Source organism: Raphanus sativus, chromosome 5 (genome assembly GCF_000801105.2).
Source record: "Raphanus sativus cultivar WK10039 chromosome 5, ASM80110v3, whole genome shotgun sequence".
NCBI classification, from domain to species: domain Eukaryota; kingdom Viridiplantae; phylum Streptophyta; class Magnoliopsida; order Brassicales; family Brassicaceae; genus Raphanus; species Raphanus sativus.
The window spans coordinates 19,529,307-19,548,068 of NC_079515.1; the positions used below are offsets into that span (position 1 = coordinate 19,529,307).

At 36.0% G+C, this 18,762-nt stretch overlaps 3 protein-coding genes across 4 annotated transcripts in view; 1 reads left to right on the forward strand and 2 right to left on the reverse strand.

Moving 5' to 3' along the window:
- LOC130494918 (uncharacterized) overlaps window positions 1–4,247 on the forward strand; it is a 7,439-nt gene extending 3,192 nt beyond the window's left edge. The window contains exons 2-4 of the mRNA XM_056985757.1: window positions 3,259–3,518; window positions 3,571–4,109; window positions 4,198–4,247. Of these exons, the coding sequence (XP_056841737.1) occupies window positions 3,259–3,518; window positions 3,571–4,109; window positions 4,198–4,247 (849 nt within the window). The remainder of the gene's footprint in view (window positions 1–3,258; window positions 3,519–3,570; window positions 4,110–4,197) is intronic.
- On the reverse strand, window positions 4,244–7,026 carry LOC108858445 (uncharacterized protein At3g43530-like). Its single transcript, XM_056985758.1, has 7 exons — window positions 6,901–7,026; window positions 6,570–6,791; window positions 5,804–6,496; window positions 5,565–5,726; window positions 4,929–5,484; window positions 4,435–4,847; window positions 4,244–4,249 (listed from the first exon to the last, which is right to left on the reverse strand). The coding sequence occupies exons 1-7, from the start codon at window positions 7,024–7,026 to the stop codon at window positions 4,244–4,246; spliced, it is 2,178 nt and encodes a 725-aa protein (XP_056841738.1).
- A 1,032-nt stretch (window positions 7,027–8,058) lies between these two features.
- Window positions 8,059–9,122, reverse strand: LOC108857574 (signal peptidase complex-like protein DTM1). 2 transcript variants are annotated; one of them, XM_018631568.2, is made up of 2 exons: window positions 8,756–9,122; window positions 8,059–8,354 (listed from the first exon to the last, which is right to left on the reverse strand). In XM_018631568.2, exons 1-2 carry the CDS (start codon window positions 8,995–8,997, stop codon window positions 8,264–8,266), a joined length of 333 nt encoding a protein of 110 aa, XP_018487070.1. In that variant the 5' UTR covers window positions 8,998–9,122; the 3' UTR covers window positions 8,059–8,263. The 2 variants fall into 2 exon arrangements, with proteins under 2 accessions (XP_018487070.1, XP_018487071.1); XM_018631569.2 differs by having other exon boundaries at window positions 8,059–8,351; window positions 8,756–9,121.
- Between the last annotated feature and the right edge of the window lie 9,640 nt (window positions 9,123–18,762).

The following is an 18,762-nucleotide window of genomic DNA, read 5'->3' on the forward strand; positions in this document are numbered from 1 at the left end:
GTCGTGAGGTCTGTCAAGGTTTGACGTCTCACTTTTCCCAAAGGAGATCTTAGTGTTCGACTCTGGGGTTAGGAGGCTTGGATTGAGTGTTAGACACAGCCTTCCGTACATGAGTTTTAATAGAATTAACGGAGTCTTGACACATATCGGATCCTCCGAGGATTGTAGTCTACCCTTCAGCTGGGGCTCGATTGAGGTAGCGGTTTACTCAGGAGGGCCTCAACTTGTAGGCTTTTTCCTTGGGGGAGCTTCCCCGAGACCATGTCGACTCTTTTTCTTAGGGCGGGGGGTGGGTGAATCGGTCTCTTTTTCAGGAGGCCTTTCTCATTTCGGTGAGGTACTCTGGGACCTCTTTTCTGGTAGGGCTGTGGTTTCTTGAGGTCTAAGCCCTTTATTTCTCCGGCAGCAAATTTAACTGCCAGTTGTCGTTGGGGGTCCCAACATTCCTCGGTGGTGTGCCCTTTCCGATCATGGTAAGAGCAATGTTTGTTCTCATCATGTCCTTTTGACCAAGGGGTTTTATTTGCTGCGGCGGAAGGTTTTCCTTCTTATCTTCCTCGATTGCATAGGAGTGTTCCCCCTGGGTTTGATTATTTCGAGAGTTCCCTTTTATTGAGGTCCTCTTGCTTCCGAGGTTTCGTTTTTCGAATGACTCTGGGATTTTTGTGGGAGTTTATTCAGTGCAGCTGTTTCCTCTTCCAGGTTAACATATCTGGAGGCTCTATGAAGAGCATCGTCGATAGTTGGGGGAGATTGAGCGTTAGCTCCGCAAAGTTCTGATTTATACTTAGAGACCTCTCCTGGGAGCCTCGATGGCAACTAGATCATTGGATTCGAGAGCTTAGTTCTCACTGCTCTTATTTTTTCGATGTAGGCTCGTAGCGAGTCTCCCACTCCTTGTTTAATTTTCCAGAGGTCAGCCTCGGGATGCTTGCTTTTAGGATGTGAGTCGAGTATTGCTTCATGAAGGCATTACTTAACTGGTCGAAACTGTTCTATCGAATTTGGTTCAAGACCAGAGAACCATTCGAGGGCTGTTCCGATAAGGTTTTCGGCGAATTTCCTGCAGTAACCTGCATCGCATTCTTCTTTCGTGAAGTGAGCCTTCACGATAGCTAGTCGGAAGGCTCTTAGGTAGGCCTTCGGGTCCGAGGTCCCGTTGTATTCGGGGATCTTAATTTTTCGGGTATCTCTTACGTAAGAGCTGGCAATTCTGTCAGTGAATGGAGTTCCACAGGTATCTCTCAATCAAGCTCTCGATTTCTTGCCTTGTGGACTTGAGCACCCAGTTTTTGGAGAGCTGTGAGTCCGCTCCATTATATCTACGAATAGCCTCAGGTCCCTCTAGAGGGAATGACAGTCGGGTCATCGTAGGTACCTGACGAACATGTACCTGGCGAACAGGTCCCTGATGGAATCGTGTTCGATCATTTTTCCAAGTGCTCGGTGGGCTGATTTGCTCACTGGCTATTGGGTTATTTTGACGAGTTAGGTTAGTGAGGCGAGCTGTAGGATCAGCATCCGTCCTTTGATGTTCTCCCGGATTTCGTGTTTAGGTTTCTGGCCCGAAACATCGGAGCTGACATTCTGCCCCTGACGGGTTGGATACTCCTTCTCCTGACCTAAGAATAGGTGGTGGAGGAGGTAAGCGAGCGCTCTGACCAGTAACCTGATCGGGAATAGAGCTAGTCGATGCTATGTTGCTTCCCATAGCACTGGTGAGGGGTGGACTGAGCACGGGAGCTGTCCTAGCATGAGGCGTTTGGAAAGCTGGTCCATGTTCTCCCGATCCCAGTATTATCAAGGGAAAAGTCGAGACGTCCTCGGGAATGAGGGGTCAGTTATTCGATCTCGGAAGGTCACTCCCGAGCCCTGACGTTGCGGTGGTTGGGTTGTTGCGGTTAGAGATCTAGTGACCTCTTCGAATCGTTGCTGTGCCGAGCGGCTAGCTGTTGCATTTGTACGCTCACCTTCTTGAGCTTTTTCTACCAGCTGCATCATCATGCGACGGATCTCAGAGAGCTGAGCCTCCGTCTGGTTCGGAGCAGGTTGGTGCTGAGGGGTAACGAGGGCTGGGAGCCCTGGATCGATCCCACTAGAGGTTCTCGTGTTGGCTGCTCCAGCACTGTTCATCGAGATACTGTTCATCGAGATACTGTTCATCGAGATACTGTTCTTCCAGTACTGTTCATCCGAGTACTGTTCATCGGGATACTGTTCATCGAGATACTGTTCATCGAGATACTGTTCACCGAGATACTGTTCATCGAGATACTGTTCTTCCAGTACTGTTCATCCGAGTACTGTTCATCAAGTACTGTTCATCCGAGTACTGTTCATCGGGATACTGTTCATCGGTTAGATGAATTTGTTGTCTGATCGACTGGATTCATCCTTAAGTTGGAGTAAGGGATTCGATTGTTTCTTCCCCACAGACGGCGCCAATTGTGAGGGATTAAACTCACCTCCTGATTTTAGGTCAGGTTATAGTTTAGGAAAGGATTAGGGAAAGATAATCGTGGGCTGAATCCCGTAAGAACTTAAAAGATGAATGAATGATTTTATTGATGATTTTTGGGTAAAGAATATGTTTACAAAGATGTTTATAACGTTTACAAAGAAAGAATTAATTGATTGAGAGCTTGTGTGTGAATGGGTTACGATCCCCTTTTCTTGATTGACTTCCTCTTTAAATAGCCTCAGGCTCCGTCGGTTGCTACCAACAGGTTCCCGAGATCCTCTCCGTGATTTGAGGGATTTGTAACAGCTTCCCTTTGACCGGGTCCTGCGCCTATTTATTTGTCCACGAGCTACCTCTTTGACCGGGTCCTGCGCCTGTTTACTTGTCAACGAGCTGCCTCTTTTCCTTGACCTCTCTGATGAACATCTCCAGCTCACAGCCTCCGGATCTGACTTAGCTGTTTTTGAAGATTGAATTCATGATGGGCCTTTCGCGGTCCGTTATCATTTCTTATTGTCTATCACTAGCTAGGGGGTCATATTTGGGCCCAACAAACACTGCCTAATAGAAGGAGAGGCACACAAGAAATTGTTGCATCTGTTTTGGCCCAAGATTATCCCGGCAGTTTTGACACACCACGTCCCAAAGCTTTGATGGACTTGGTTCATCGCAGGGTTGTTGTGCAAGTGTCATATACAACAGCATATAGAAGAAAAAGACTAGCTGCTAATAAAGTGCGCGGAACTCCTGAAGAGAGTTATTCTTTATTATATTGTTATATGCACGTGCTGGAGCAGGTGAATCCTGACACAATAACTCGTGTGGTTGTGGATGAGGGCAAAAAATTTAAGTATCTGTTTTGGGCTTTGGGAGCTAGCATAGAAGGATTCCGCGCGATGAGAAAAGTTCTCGTTGTGGATGCAACACACCTGAAGACTGTTTATGGTGGAGTGTTATTTATTGCAACTGCTCAAGATCCCAATCATCACCACTACCCAATTGCGTTTGGTGTTGCAGATGGTGAGAAATATGAGAGTTGCCTATGGTTTATGGAACAGTTGAAATCTCTAATCCACTGATGTCCCTGGATTGGTGTTTCTTTCGGACAGAAACAAAGGGTTGATCAAGGCAGTGCGTCTAGTGTTCCCTCAGGCGGCTCATGAGTATTGTATATGGCATTTGTCTCAGAATGTTAAAGGCTACGTCCGTAACAGCAAAGACACGTGTGCATTTAAGTTTATGGAGTGCGCACACGCTTATACAGAGGCAGAGTTCTTGGCCCTTTATGACACTTTTTGCATGAGGTATCCTAGTGCAGCGGAGTATCTTAAAAAAAGTTGTGAACAAAAGAAATGGGCAAGATGTTACTTTGAAGGAGTTAGGTACAATGTTGACACCACCAATTCAGCAGAATCTTTTAACGGTGTTATTAAAGACGCAAGAAAGTTGACTTTACTTCCAATGTTTGATTTTATCATTGGAAAAATAGCTGAATGGTTTAACAAGCACAGGAAGGAGGCAGCTGAACAACCTCCCGCTTTAAAGCTTGTGCCTATTGTGGAGGAAGAAATGTCTAAAAGATGTATTGATGCAGGGGTTCTTACGGTTGACGAGTTAAACAGCTTCCATCTCGAGTACAGTGTGCATGGTAGTGATGGGAAGCGTTATACTGTGGACATGGCTATGAAAACGTGCACTTGTGAGCAATTTGATAAAGACAAATATCCATGTGTAAGAGCTTTCCCTGGTGGAGTCTGGCAAACGCTCTTCCTGGCCTGTGTTTTAGTCCTACCACGTGGTTTTATAGGAGTAACCTCGAGTGGTGTAGGAGCTTTCTCAGGTGGTGTAAGAGTTTTTTCGGTTGGTGTAAGAGCTTCTCCTTCTTCTTCTACAGCTTTTTCTTCTGATTTTTCCTCATCTTTTTCCTCTGTTTTATCCTCAGCTTCTTTCTCAGCTTCTGCTTCTTTCTCAACTTCTGCTTCTTTCTTAGCTTCTACTTCTTTCTCAGCATCCTCCTCAGCTTCTTCCTCATTTTTTTCCTCATCTTTTTCTTCTGTTTTATCCTCAGCTTCTACTTCTTTCTCAGCATCCTCCTCAGCTTCTTCCTCATTTTTTTCCTCATCTTTTTCCTCTGTTTTATCCTCAGCTTCTGCTTCTTTCTCAGCGTTTTCCTCAGCTTCTTTCTCAGCCTCAATTTCTGCCAATTCTCTTATATCTTGCTCTTCAACACTTCTGAAAAATGCTTCCGCCGATACTCTCGATCTCTCCACAATCCTCTCCAACTCAGAATCTTCGTCACTGTCTTCCTCTTCATGATCTTCCTGCTCTTTCTGCTCTCCCTCACTGTCTTTTTCTTCCTGCTCTTTCTGCTCTTCCTCTTCCTCACCTTTATCACTGTGTTGCTCTTCCACTGCAACCTTCTTCTTCTTGCTCCTCTTTCTCTTGTTCTTCTTCTTCTTTTCCTCACCCTTCTCACTGTTTTCCTTGTCCTCCTTGTCCTCCTGACCCTGCTCATTCTGATCTCTACCATAATCAAAATCAAAATCATTCCACTGTCTAAACTCCACATCCTCATAACCCTTTTCTTCTTCTATAGAAGCCAGCCTCTTTTCTATCTTCTTATACTTGGCTTTCAGAACTCGTTGGGACTTTTCAAGTTCATCCAACGTCCAATACATAGCCTCCAGCTTTGTATCTACTGTCAAATTAATTCCAGAAAATCCTTCTTCCATGACTTTCACCATCCTCTCTTCCAAACCTTTCAAGATCGACTCCATGCCAACATTAGAAGAAGAACCTGCTTCAATCATCACTTTTTCTTTGTCCTTCTTCTTTGCAAACACTCGTGCAGCAATATCTGACTCATACAACTCTTTCCACCAAATCTTCTTCTGCTTCACATTAAGCCAGTGATTCCACCTATCACTTGTGCTGCCCTCACGGTGATACTCTGGCTCCGGATCAATGATACGAGCTAGCAAAGTTTGCTCATCCACAGTTGGAACCAACACACTGTGAATAGTCTGAAAACAAAAAAAAAACATTCAGAAATTTCAGTTTCAATATTCTGCTATTTTCTACTATATATGATATAATGGTATACCTTTGTGTTTCCAAACGCATCATATATATCTTCCAAAGGATAACCCTTCATGCTATTATGAATAAACCGGCTCTTGCACATCCTAGGACAATCTCCACTGGCGCCAGGTGAAGAGATTCTGAATTTTTTCCCTAGCTTAGGAATACACTCAAAAGCCAAAACCTACATAAATGAAGTGTTACTGTGTCATATTGCGGTTATGAATAACAAAAAAAAATTAAATAAATTGTATGCTTTACCTCTAACGGAATTATGAATCCATTAAAGCTGGTTGCAGTGGTCACTTCACCATCCAGACGCTTCATCACATGCTTCAACTCCTTTATTGCTTCCTCAAATGTTAGACGACCCCATGGAAAGTCTATGCAGTCATCCAAATTTTCCACTATCCTCAAGATGAACGGGTCTAATGGTCCGGAATCCTTCCCTCCTCTGATAACCCGACCAAAGAAGAACAAGACAGCCATCTTCAATCTATCAATACATGGTTGCTTCATAGACCGCAGCTTCTGCTCCACATCTAATATGGTGATCCTCTTCTTACCAAAGTAATACTCCACAAACTTAGTACTGCCGAGCTCCAAATACCTCCTCGGATACTCATGGCAGTCCAAGCCAGAGATGAGGGCATGCTCCCTCATAGAATATCGGATGGGCACACCATTCACCCCAAACCATGCAGCATCTTCTCCTTCAATTTTAATGGTGCGCAGGAGTAACATCCACATTCCTTGGAGCTTCCGGAATTCTTCATCAGGCATGTGGAAGAAATGACAAAACTGTGGATGGCTTGTGAACCAGTCGACTTCTTCTTTTAACCCCTTAATCAGGTCGATTGTGTCCTTCAATTTACACTTCGACTGAATCTTGCAAGTCTTCGGGTACTTTGTGCTCTTGAAGTACAATTCAAGCGGCTGCGATGGTTGGCTTTCCTGCAGTCAAAATATATAATGTATTAGTCATTTTTTACTCTAATAAGACTAGTAAAATAATTGCACAAATTACCTTAGAGGACACAGCAGCAGACATGTCTTCGCTTTCAGTATCAAGTGAGAACGAAGCTACATTCGTATCTCTCATTGGTGCACTCTCTTGCTGGACTCGAGGACTCTCTTCTTCGACTGCATCATCTCCTACGGATTCATTCCCATAAGACACCGCTTTTCTAGCTCTAGTTCTACTAGAGACTCCACCTCTAGTAGCTGGACGACTCCTTTTCTGGCCTCTCTGATACACAACATTGACATTTAATTATTAACAACATTTGGCGTTAAACTCCTAATTAAACCAAACCAAGCAATCACAATTTATTACTAAAACCAAAAGAATATTGTACCTTAGAGGGGTGTTCAGGCAGATCATCACTAGTGTTTTCTTCTGATAGCACCTCAACAGCAGGACCATCGGATTTTTGAGCTCTTGAGCTTCTCCCACTTTTCGTTTTTCCTCCTCTACCAGCCATTAGCTATTTCCTGTTAACATCCACGAAAAAACAACAACAACAACACACATTTAGTCACAACCCAGAGTTATTACTTTGCATAATCTCCAACAATATTCATTTACTCAAAAATCCAGTAAGAATAAATTCTCAAAAATAGCTATTTTTATCAAAACCCAGTCACAACAACAAAACATATTCACTCAATAAATCACAAAATCTCTTTCAGTTTACATTTATCTGAGAGTCAATAAATCACCAACTCTACACAAAAATCGCAACTTTTTCTATGTTTCAGTTCTAACTTATCCAAATCAATTGTAGTATTTCACTATTTTTTTCCAAATTTCAAACCACAATCTCGCTTACTAAGACACTACTTTCATTTCTTCTACAACTTACAAATTATCCCCAAATTTATTTTTCAATTCTACTAACAAAGTTGGAGATTAATCAAAGGGAAATTAATCACTTACCAGAAGAAAGAAAATGGAGACTCGATTTAGTGGAGAAGGAAGAAGAAACGAAGCAGTTTTAGAGACAAAGACAAAGAGAGATGATGGGAACCGAGATGATGAGACAGAGACAAAGAAAAAGAGAGAATTAAGATTGATGGGTTATCGATTTCGATAGAGGACCAAGGATGAACGAACAAAGGGGACTCGACGAAGGCTAGGGTTTCAGAAGGAGAACAGAAGGGGATCAGATCGATGAGGACGACGAGGGGAGGACATCGCTCTTTTGTGGGAAATGGACCCGAAATCGAAATGTCTGAGGGAGAGAGAAGAGAGAAACGCGGCGTTTTAGTTTAGTAATTGAGTTGTACCCAATTGAGTCTGGGTGGGTCGGGTTTTTGTGGTTGGGTCATGTAATTATCAGATTTTTAAAGGGTTAGACATGTATTTAGAGCATTTTCGTATTTAAATTTAAATAGAAAAGAAATTATATTTTATTGGTGGGAGATCTGAGCATTTTTTGTGAGTCAAAGGGGCATTTGGTGTTAAAGTCCTTAATTTATTTTCGCCCCATATTTTTCTGTACAACTTTAAAAAAAAAACAAAAAAACTTCCAATATACATTTTACGGTTTTTGTACTATCTTTAACAGACACCATTGTGCGATGGTGGATCTCTTTCCTTTTTTTTGGTTTCAGTAGGTCTGACATATTATTCAGATTTCAAAATTTTATTTAAAGAAACACCGCTAACATAATATGTTAATCAACGCTAAACACACAGAAAGATGGAACAAAATGGCTTCATTTCGTCACGAACATCCACCACCTATACACTGCATATCCGTACACCGTTACGTATACGACCATCCGCATAGGGTACACTCTAAACCTGCTTCAAAATTTATAGATAATATCATATATAACAAATTAGACTAATAACTATAAATATCACATGAATATATTGAACTTAATAAATGCAGAAATATGAATTGCTCATAGACCTAATTCATAGTACACACATTACAAATGGAACCTAACCTTGTATGTTATTGGTATATGTTTACATAGATTTATATCCTTATGGGGGCGGGGGAGGTTCTGAGGAAAAATATAAACAGAAACTTGGATCTAGAAAATATATCTTTTTGTCAACAGTATACATTAGACGGATTTGAATTTGGATGGTACACACAAACAACACAAACACAACCTTTTTTGGTTATCTGGATCTAACAACTTTAACACATATACGCAACAACTAGTGTAAATATTCTAATAAGATTATAAGTAAACCTTGAAGATTGTGATTTGCGGGAGAGAGCAGCTGCTCTTTCCTCGGCCGTAACAGGGTAGGTCCACCGGGAGAAACTCCGATCAAAGAAGTCCCAGTCAGGTAAGACTATGCCAGCGATCAGAGAAACACCGATTGCATAGGTAACAACCGTCTTCTTTAAAGACTGTGTCCATAACCATACCAACACCATCACCAATGCAAGACCTACCATTGACGATCTCAAAGCTGCTTCGTTTGTCATGTTAAAGAAAACTTAAAAGAAAATTATCTTATTATAGGTTCTTTATTAGAAGCGAAAGAAAAGGATGGTAACAGAGAAACATGGAAAGAAGGTTCACAGATTATGTAGGAGTCATTTATATGTTTATGTGTTAGATTAAATGTATGTATTTTATATCGGGAAAATGCGTCGCAATCAATTCAATTGAATGCAGCCATAAATGTTGTAAATTCCCAACTGTATTTTTGGATCCAATTTGTGTTGAGAATCAATTTGATCTTTTTTTTATTGTATCACTGGAAAAAGAAAAGTGTGTATAATGAAGTATTATGTTATTTCACAGATATATACTCCATCAGTCTATTTGTTCTTAAAATATTGATATTTTTAGCTTCCTCATGAAAAATGATTGCCTAGATATTTTCTGCATTTTATAAAAATTAATATTAATAAATTATAAATTTCAGAAGCATTGATTGAAGATTACTGAATTGATTGAATTTTTAGTTCATGGATATCGAAAATTGTTTGGTGGAGGACAATAATGCAAATCTAGTCTTCCGTTTCAGTTTAATTGTCGTTGAAGAGTAAAATTTTCATTTGAAAATAATTGTCTTTTTACAATTTCAATCTAAAATATATTAACTATATTCTTCAATTTATTTTTTAATGGTTTAAAATAGGAATAAATGTATCGATAATGATATTTTTATTATGCAAAATTAAATATTTTTCAATCTGTGTACATAAACCTAAAATGATAAATAAAATAAAATGGAAGGGAGTATTAGTTGTTTGTTAATTTGTGACAAATTTTAAAAAATTGTATTATAAAAATAAAATGAATTCTTTTAGTTAAAAATGCAAATTTTTAAAATTGCATAATTTATAGTTTTTTTTTTGCCGATTACACGCTTGATAATAAAGTGGTTGGAGACTCAGCATACCGAGTTGGTTGGTTATGGGTGATATATTGCATGTAGACAATGGCGGATCCTAGATTCATTTTAACATGCGTCAAACATCTAATAAAAAAAAATTAAATAATGTTCGGTATCAGAGGGGATCAAGTTTTAGAAGAGGAGGGGGGATGAGTGTAACTTTTAAAGACTTGAAAATTTTAAAGATTGGTTTTGAGTTCCGGCCACTAGGAAGTTAATATTTTGGCAACGCGAAGATAGGAGATCGACAAGTGGCAACATGTGACTAATCTGGACCATTTATGTGGGACAAGAATATCCCTGTATAATTAAAAAAAATAAAGATTCTAATGTTATTGGTTTAGAGATTCTTAAAGTCTTAATCAAATCTTTTCCTATTGGTGTGATGATTTTATAATCAATACAATTAAAACAGCAGCCTTTTCCCCTTAGTTTTTTGAAATATTCACAGAAGTGCCACTGACATTTAATTTTAATTAAAATTTGTGGAAATTAATTATAACAACCTAATAATTAACTGATAAAAAATAGGAAAATTATGGAACCTACCTTATTTACCATCGAAAATATATGGTAAGCAAAACATATCAAATTCAACGTTTTGTAATATGTTAAATTTTGTGTTTAATGTCCACCTCACAATACATTATATCAAATATTCTCGATATGTAATCCTAATTACATGAATAATTGAATACATATTTCTATGAATATAATAATATTTCTATTATTGTAGACTTATTTGATATAATATTTACCAAACATTTAAAATGATTTTAATTTATTATTATGTTCTAAGTAATAATATTTTCCAAATAAAAAAAAACAAAATCAACACCAAATTAATATTTATAAATATCTGAAGAGTTCCTATATATTGGGGACAGAAAAAAAACTAAAATCAAATCAGAGCGAAATTAGAAACCGAATTCCAAATATTCAAAATACAGTTTATATACTTTAAATATTAATTATTTTAATTTTAAAATAATCAAGTATTTTAAAACTACTACCTATAAACCGAACTATCCAAAAATGGATTATCCTACTATTTGTATCCAAATATTTAAAATTATTTTAATTTTATGCTATAATAGAATCACCTGAATTATCTGTTATTTTATCTAAAAATTCAAAAATATCATTTAACCCCAATTACTCTAAATTTTCTTTAAAAAAAAAGAATTGGACCATGGTTGAATTGAACTCGAAATTTTAACGGGTTCCTAACATTGTTATCCAAACCAAACCAGAAATCAAATCCAAATTCATAAATAATCGAACGGTTCCCGAAAAATGAAAACCATATTTTTATGTTTTGGTAACAATTATATTTTTCTAAAGATATTTTTCTGCAATAATTTTAAAAAGGAATATTAGATATAGAAATTTTGTATCAAAAAGATTTTACTAATTTATCACATAAACGAATAAAAATATATCCACTTTATATGTTTAGAAATTTTTTATGGACAATATAATTGGTAAATCTAAGTAACAAAAAACATATTCGTGTAATTGAACTTGATCACGTGACAGTTTATATAATCAAAATAAAAGATATACCAATCTATTTATAGAAAAAACAACAACAAAAAATCTATCCGCGTTTTTAAACGCGGGTCAAAAATCTAGTTCTCCTTAAATCCTTAGTTATTGGTGTAGTGATTTTGTAATCCATAGAAAAAAATTTAGTTATTTAAAAATGAGTATTTCTAAACTTTCCAATTATACTAAACTCTTGTGTTATTGAAACAATGATTCATTACATTTTAACTCATCAATCATTACTTTCTAGATACTAGAATTATAGAAAATATTCTCAAAAGTTTGGATAAAAAATTATTAAAAAAAAGAATACTCGCTATTTTTCAAATAAATAAGTCTCACTGATATTTTCAGTTTCTTCTAAAACAAGAAAAGTGTTATGCTATTAACATATATCTATTATGTCAATAAAAATATATAAAATCAAAAATTTATAAGAAACAAATTGATGATGACACTATAACAGATCTAAAATGAAAAAGCCTGGATTTTTTCATATACATATAGTTTGTCTTTCAAAAAGTTAAACTATATCATTTTTATTGATATATCTCAATAAGTTAGAATATACCTTCGAATACATGATTCACATACTAATTATATGGAAATTTTCTAGAAAGAATGTTCTTACATAATTATGGTACACAAAAAATAATAAAAATTTGATATGACTATGAAAATCTTTGACAATCTACAAAAGTTGTATAGATTCTATAAATATAGATTGCATATATATATTTGTTAAAGTCGTTGTAGGCAGTCAGAAAAATGATATTAGTGAAGTTTTTGTTGTCCACTAGTATCATCTTTACCAACCAATTTGATAAAGTGCGAGACACAACCATGACGTTATGGTGAGGAGTCGTGACTTTTCCACGCTCCTTTGCTGTGAAGCATATTTCGTCGGTTCTGAGGAACATGAATTTTGGGTTCCCTGTTTCATGGACATACTTGGTATTTTTGGTGCTTTTATTGGCACATGCATGCATGATGTCGATTATTTCAGAGCAACAAATATTAGGTTGATTACTATATCGTGTCGAGGTGATGAGGCATGAATAGTTCTTACGTCGATTATTTCAGAGCAACAAATATTAGGTTGATTACTATATCGTGTCGAGGTGATGAGGCATGAATAGTTCTTACCTGTTGGTTTTTCTCCTCCTTGTTGTTACGGAGAATATTGACTTTGTTGGAAATCAATTTCCGGAATTATCATTTCTTTAGTAACTCGTTGACTTTTATCTGCATTGTGATGTAATCTTTTGTTTTGTGGATGTGGTCATTGTGAAATTTGCACCACAAGCTCAGGTTCCAGAACATTTATGGTGCTTTCATCTTTTAAGGTCACTTCATATGTAGGTCCATCAGGCTCAGAACGTTGTTTAGTTCCAGGTTCAAAATGAAAAGATTAAAGATGTCTGGGCATGTTGATACTGTCAGTCCTTCGGCTTTCTCTATAGGCTGATTGTTGTATCTACCATGCATAGCAGCTTTACAATCGCAATATTGACACACTTACTGCATACATGGGCGTGAATTGGACTTGGGCTGGCTGTCCAAATACTCGAAGATCTACATCAAGGTTTGGAATTTTTCTGGGTTCAACTTTGGTGTATTGGTCTTCAAAAAGACAACCAAAGGTTTCATGATCGAGCTATAAAGCCGGGTACAAAGGAGCCATCAACACAGCTTCAGAACTCAGTTGGATAAGAAAATTAATGCTAGAGCTTCATTTCAAGATCACCAAAACCTAAATTGTTTACTGCGATAACATTGTATCAGTGTACCTATCGTAAAACCCAGTCAAACATCAGAGGACTTGGCATATGGAGCTTGACATACACTTTGTCACAGAGAACGTAGCTATTGGTGAACTAAAGGTGTTACACATTCTGACATCCTTCCAATATTCAAACATATTCAAAAGAAGCCTACCAATGACACTCTTTGAAGAATCTCAAATCAGTCTCAACATCTTACCCTATGACGCTTCAATTGTGGGAGGGTGAAAAACTATAGAAGAATATTCCTAATTCTGTTGTATTTGATTTGTTTAGATCACAACTGTATATTCAAGATATCTGTAACTGACATGGCTTTATATAGCCTCACTAATACAACGATTCCTTGAAGGAAAATTCATCTGATAACATTCTCCACAAGCTCCAATCAATAAAGCATCTAAGTGAATCCAAACTCTCCCAATTTCATGGTTCTCTATGCTCTTGCTTTTGATACTGAATCCATTTTTCCTAGAGCCTTACATGACCTCTGCTCTTATTCTCATTAGGATTAGATATGCTTAATTTCTCTGGACCCTTACTCGTTGTACATATGGAAGTTGGAGTCGAGGACTGCCAGCATATCGAGTTTGAATATGGATCTTGAGATCAGAATCTTGTTCTTGTGGAAGAAGAGGATCACCGTTATTTCAACCAGAAAGAAATCACAGAATCAAGGAGAAGACATCTTGATGTTTAGAATAGAGACATGAGAGTTTTAAGAAATTTGTAAAAGCCTTTTTCTTAAACTTTTTTGTATGACATTGGTTGGAGACTGGGAGTGATGGAGTTAAACAATGTAAGTTTGTTATGTACTGTTGTTTGGTTTGTTTGGATTCATAATTCATGTGACTGCTATTCTCTTCTTCGTTTATGTGTTTCCTGTACTTGTAGTAGTGGAAACTGTGTTAAAAGATATATGTTTAGATACAAAACATAACCAAAGTTACTACACTAATCTGCTATTAAGCGCAAACCTTGGGTCTAGAAAACATGACAAAATGAATAATGACACCTAGCAGTTGGATATTCTGCAATAGGACAATTTTCACGAGAACTTCCGAACCAATCAAGCCTAATGTTACTACTTTGCAATGCAAGAAACAAAAACACATACATGAATCCAATTTTCGCATAGATCCCTTCAGAGAGTGAGACATAACATAGTTGTATCTCTGCAACCTTTCTCTTTTGTACATAAACACGAAGTCTCCAAACACAAACAAATGGGTAGATGAAGAACAAGAAATTAATTTCATTTTTAAAAAAGAATTGTAAAGAAAATTGCATAACACGTTTTAGAAAAGTAAAAGAATTCCATATATTCTTAGAATATTTTGTTTTGTAACTGAACTTGTCATATTTTTGTAAATATGATTATTCTTATCCATAGAATCTAGCTACTATACATACATGTAATCCATAGGCAGATTCAACAATATGTAAACTTTTGAGCTGTCATTAGATTTCGTATTCGTAGAATTTTCATTGCAAGAAACATTACGAGGAAATAGCTGACTAGCAAATTTACATCTGTTAAACATGCACTTTACGAGGAATATAGAATTTCATGGAGTTTAGTCGTAAACTAACGAAAAAATACTTTGATCGTAAAACTGAAGTTAATTTACGAGGAATTTATTTTAATTGCAAAGTAGTAGTAAAATTAGCTTCTATTTTACAACTTAATGTTTTACGTCTCTATAATAATGAACTTCGAGGGTTATTGAAGCTGGAATGCGTCTTTTTAAAATGTGAATAGTTCGACTCCGTCGTCAACATAGGTGTTCGATTTAACAAATTCGGTGTTGTTCATGTCAATTTTGGACGAAGATACAACAAATTTGAGTCTTTCATATTAGCTTCGCAAGCAGACCAAGTTAGTTTCATTCCATACACTCAGTTAAAAGACTCTGGAATAAATTGGCTATTAGTTATAAAAATTACACCTCGTGGACAAATAATCGATGGAGAAGAACCACCTTTGCAAAAAGAACACATCAATGAAATCGAGGAACTTGAACAACAAACTGATGACATCCTTCTCATTGATCGCATAATTGTGAATACGAAGATCTTCCTGATGATACTACGGACGAAGTTGTTGAAGACGAGTTTGAGGAATGTGATGATGTTTGTAGTGATGACTTGCTGTCAATGTTGTATCTGAATAATGATGTATTTTTCCATATATAAATAAAATGATGAATTTCAGACTTAAATCATGTGTTCAATTTTTTAATTATGAAAATTCATAAACTGATTTTGTGGTTAGGCGAAATATTAAGGGGTTTATGTATTGAGTGTTTAGAGAGTATAGAGTTTATAAGTTAAAGGAACTTGGGGTTTAGGGTTTTAGCAATTCAGATTGAGTCGTCATTTATTCGTTGTAAGAGAGAAACACGGGATGTGGTTGATTACTCGTAACTAATTTCGTCACAAACAACTCGTAATATATAAAGGTTCCATCGTAAAGTCCTCGTAAAAGGAAAACGTGGGATCTGGTTTCTTCCACGTGATAAATTTCATCGTAAATCCCTCATTAAAAACTTGGGATCTGGTTTATTCTACGTAACACATTTCGTCGTAAAATCCTCGTACAGAGAAAACGCGGGAACTGGTTTATTCCTCGTACAATGAAAATGCGGTACCTGGTTTACTACTTGTAACTTAACGACGAAATCTGAAATGAAAACACAAGATCTGGTTGATTACTCGTAACTTTACGAGAAAATCTAATTCCCTATATATACACGAACCAACTCGCTGTTCATTTCGTAGTGTCTGCCTCTCATTCTTCAAGAAAGGTACTCCTCTCTACTTCCTCTTTTTGTAGTTTAGGTGGTTAGTTTATGGTAACTAGGGTTTGATTAGATGGTTAGTTTAGGGAATTTGTAGATAAGTTTATGGAATTAGTAGATTTTAGGATGCGGAATTTAAAATGATACTTGATTTATCTAATTCTTTTTCAGATGGTTAGGAAAACAAGCTTACACCTCATTATATAGACCTGTTTGGTGTGCTTGGTTGTCATGCAGGCAAATCATCTTCCTTAGCCCCCGGTTCTTCAGTTCCGGATACAGTCCCCGACCCTCAGTCTTCTCAGAGGATGTTGTTGGAGATACGGGCGGAACTGGGATTCCATAGCCACGCTCCGCAAAGGAAGAGGAGGAGGAGATGAAGAGAAGGAGTAGTCGGGAGTACTTCCCGGAGTACAATAATCCTAGCTAGTTTATTTTCTTTTAATTGTATTATAAATTTGAAACTTAAATATTTATCAAACATTTTCTGATTTTTTTATTATTTAGATCTTTTATAATTTTTTGTTCATTAATTTAATTTTAATTTTTTAATATAGAAAAAATATTAATCAAAGTATATTCGTAGCTGATTTACGACAATTTAACGAGTAAAGACTTGTTACATAGACATAAATTTACGTGGAAAACACGTAAATACCACATAAAACTTGACTTTGAATTTACCAGTAAAGCCACGCAAATTCGTCATAAAGTTTTATGACGAAATATTAGACGTCTTTTTACGACGAAAATCTTTCGTCGTAACTTTACGATGATTTAGCGTGGAAATATGCTTTACGACGGACGGTTAACGATAAATAATTTTTGGGATTATTTCGTCGTAAAAGTCTTTTTACGACAAATTAACTACGATTTTGGTCGTTGTTAAGTATATGTTTTCTTGTAATGTTTAAAATTAAATATAAAAGTAGAAAATGCATTCAGAAGAAATGTGACTACTTTTAATATGCGTAGGACTCACATTCTTCGTATTTAGATTTTCAATTTAAAATTAGATTATTGATTTTAGCGAAAGTATAATAACTTGTTTAACCTGAAATTCAATTTCCAAAATATCATTTTTGTTGAAGATGACATCTTTTTGTAGAACATAATTAGAAATTTTAATTTAACAAATTTTTATTATCCGAAAAATTATAATTATGAGTATTTCATTAATTGTTTCTATTTTATAAATTTTTATTCACAAAACTATTTATTTCATCAAATTTGATAAATGGAAAGAACCATTAAACCAAAAATAGGACAAAAAAGTTTTATATCGAAGAGACAAAATGTATGTGTTTTTCTTTTATTTTGGCAAATTTCCCACAAAAAAAATTTGGTTAACCATAATTTTGTTAAAAAAAATTATGAACAAATTTATTTTAGATCTTGGATCTTTGAGGGTTTGCATAATTGAGCAATAAAATGATAAAAAGTGCAATCATTGAAAAAAATGAGAAAAGCTGGTTTTAAGCAAAAAAAAAAGAAAGATAGAAAAGTTCAAAGGGTTAAAAAAGCAAATCTAAGGGCATCATTAACGGGGAGCTTAGAGGGGTATGCTTAAAAAACTATTAAACAAATGAGTGGATCCTAGGATAAAATTAAGCAACACACGATTTGCTGCTTGTTTAAGCGTCTCTGTTTGGTTTTTTGCGGGTCTCACTGATACGTGGCGGTCCGAGATTGGTTCTTTTTATTTTTTAAGGATGCTCTAAGCTACCAAGTTTTATTGTATTTTCTATGCAAATGTAATACTCCATCTGTTTCATTTTACTTGTCGTTTTACGTTCGTGCACACAGATTAAGAAAACATTTAATTTTGTACATTTTCAAAATAAAAACATCATTACCCATACACCTATCCATATTTTAACCAATAGAAAAATAAATAGAAGAATCTTATTAATAAATTTTGCATTGAAATCATAAAACGACACTTATTTTGAAATGAAATGTTTTTCCTACAACGACAACTAATCTGAAACAGAGAGAGTATTTATATATATATATATATAAGAATAAATTCAAAATTAATTTAAAGTTAGTTTCCGATTTTTATTAACTTTTTAGACTCAATCCAATTATCTGACTAACGCCTAGTTTTTAATATGGACATAGAGACTAAGGGTATGACTCGTGTAACAGCAGCAATTGTGGGTACATGCGCGAGAGTTTGCGGATGTGGGTGGTTGTGGTTTTAAGCGTTTTCTAGAGATATGTATGACTGGTACATCAGTTAGAAATTGGAGCGTTTGCAGAACTCTTATGACTGGTATACATTTTACAATTTATATTATTTCAACTTAAAATTTTATGTATCAATTTTCCGGCGTTCTCAATTGTTTACATTCCTCGTTCTGAAAATGTATCGTCTGATTCTTTAGCTAAGATAGCAAGATCTTTTCATAGGGATATGTATTACATTGGTTGTTCTATTCCGGTCTGGTTTCTCAGACCACCTCAAGCTTGAGTAATATATCAATCGTCTGATATCAAAAAAAAAAACTTAAAATTTTATTTTAATATTTTAAATTTATTTATTTTTATTCTTTTCAAAAAAAAATTACCCTTCTGCAAACGCTAGATGGAATCAGCTTTTGATTTTAAGAAGTTCGGAGTGGTTTAATGCGATTTGTAGCATTTCTGTTATTGTTTTAAAACGCCAACAACCGCTACAAACCACAAAAACCTTATTTGTGGGTGGTA

Excerpts from the sequence above, each read along its gene's own strand:
- LOC108858445 (XM_056985758.1), bottom strand. The coding sequence starts at position 7,026 with ATGGCTGGTAGAGGAGGAAAAACGAAAAGTGGGAGAAGCTCAAGAGCT. Across the intron at positions 6,792-6,900 it reads TGCCTGAACACCCCTCTAAG|AGAGGCCAGAAAAGGAGTCG; the intron begins GTACAATATTCT and ends GTTGTGTATCAG. Across the intron at positions 5,727-5,803 it reads GATTCATAATTCCGTTAGAG|GTTTTGGCTTTTGAGTGTAT; the intron begins GTAAAGCATACA and ends TCATTTATGTAG.
- LOC108857574 (XM_018631568.2), bottom strand. The coding sequence starts at position 8,997 with ATGACAAACGAAGCAGCTTTGAGATCGTCAATGGTAGGTCTTGCATTG. Across the intron at positions 8,355-8,755 it reads CGCAAATCACAATCTTCAAG|CAGGTTTAGAGTGTACCCTA; the intron begins GTTTACTTATAA and ends TAAATTTTGAAG.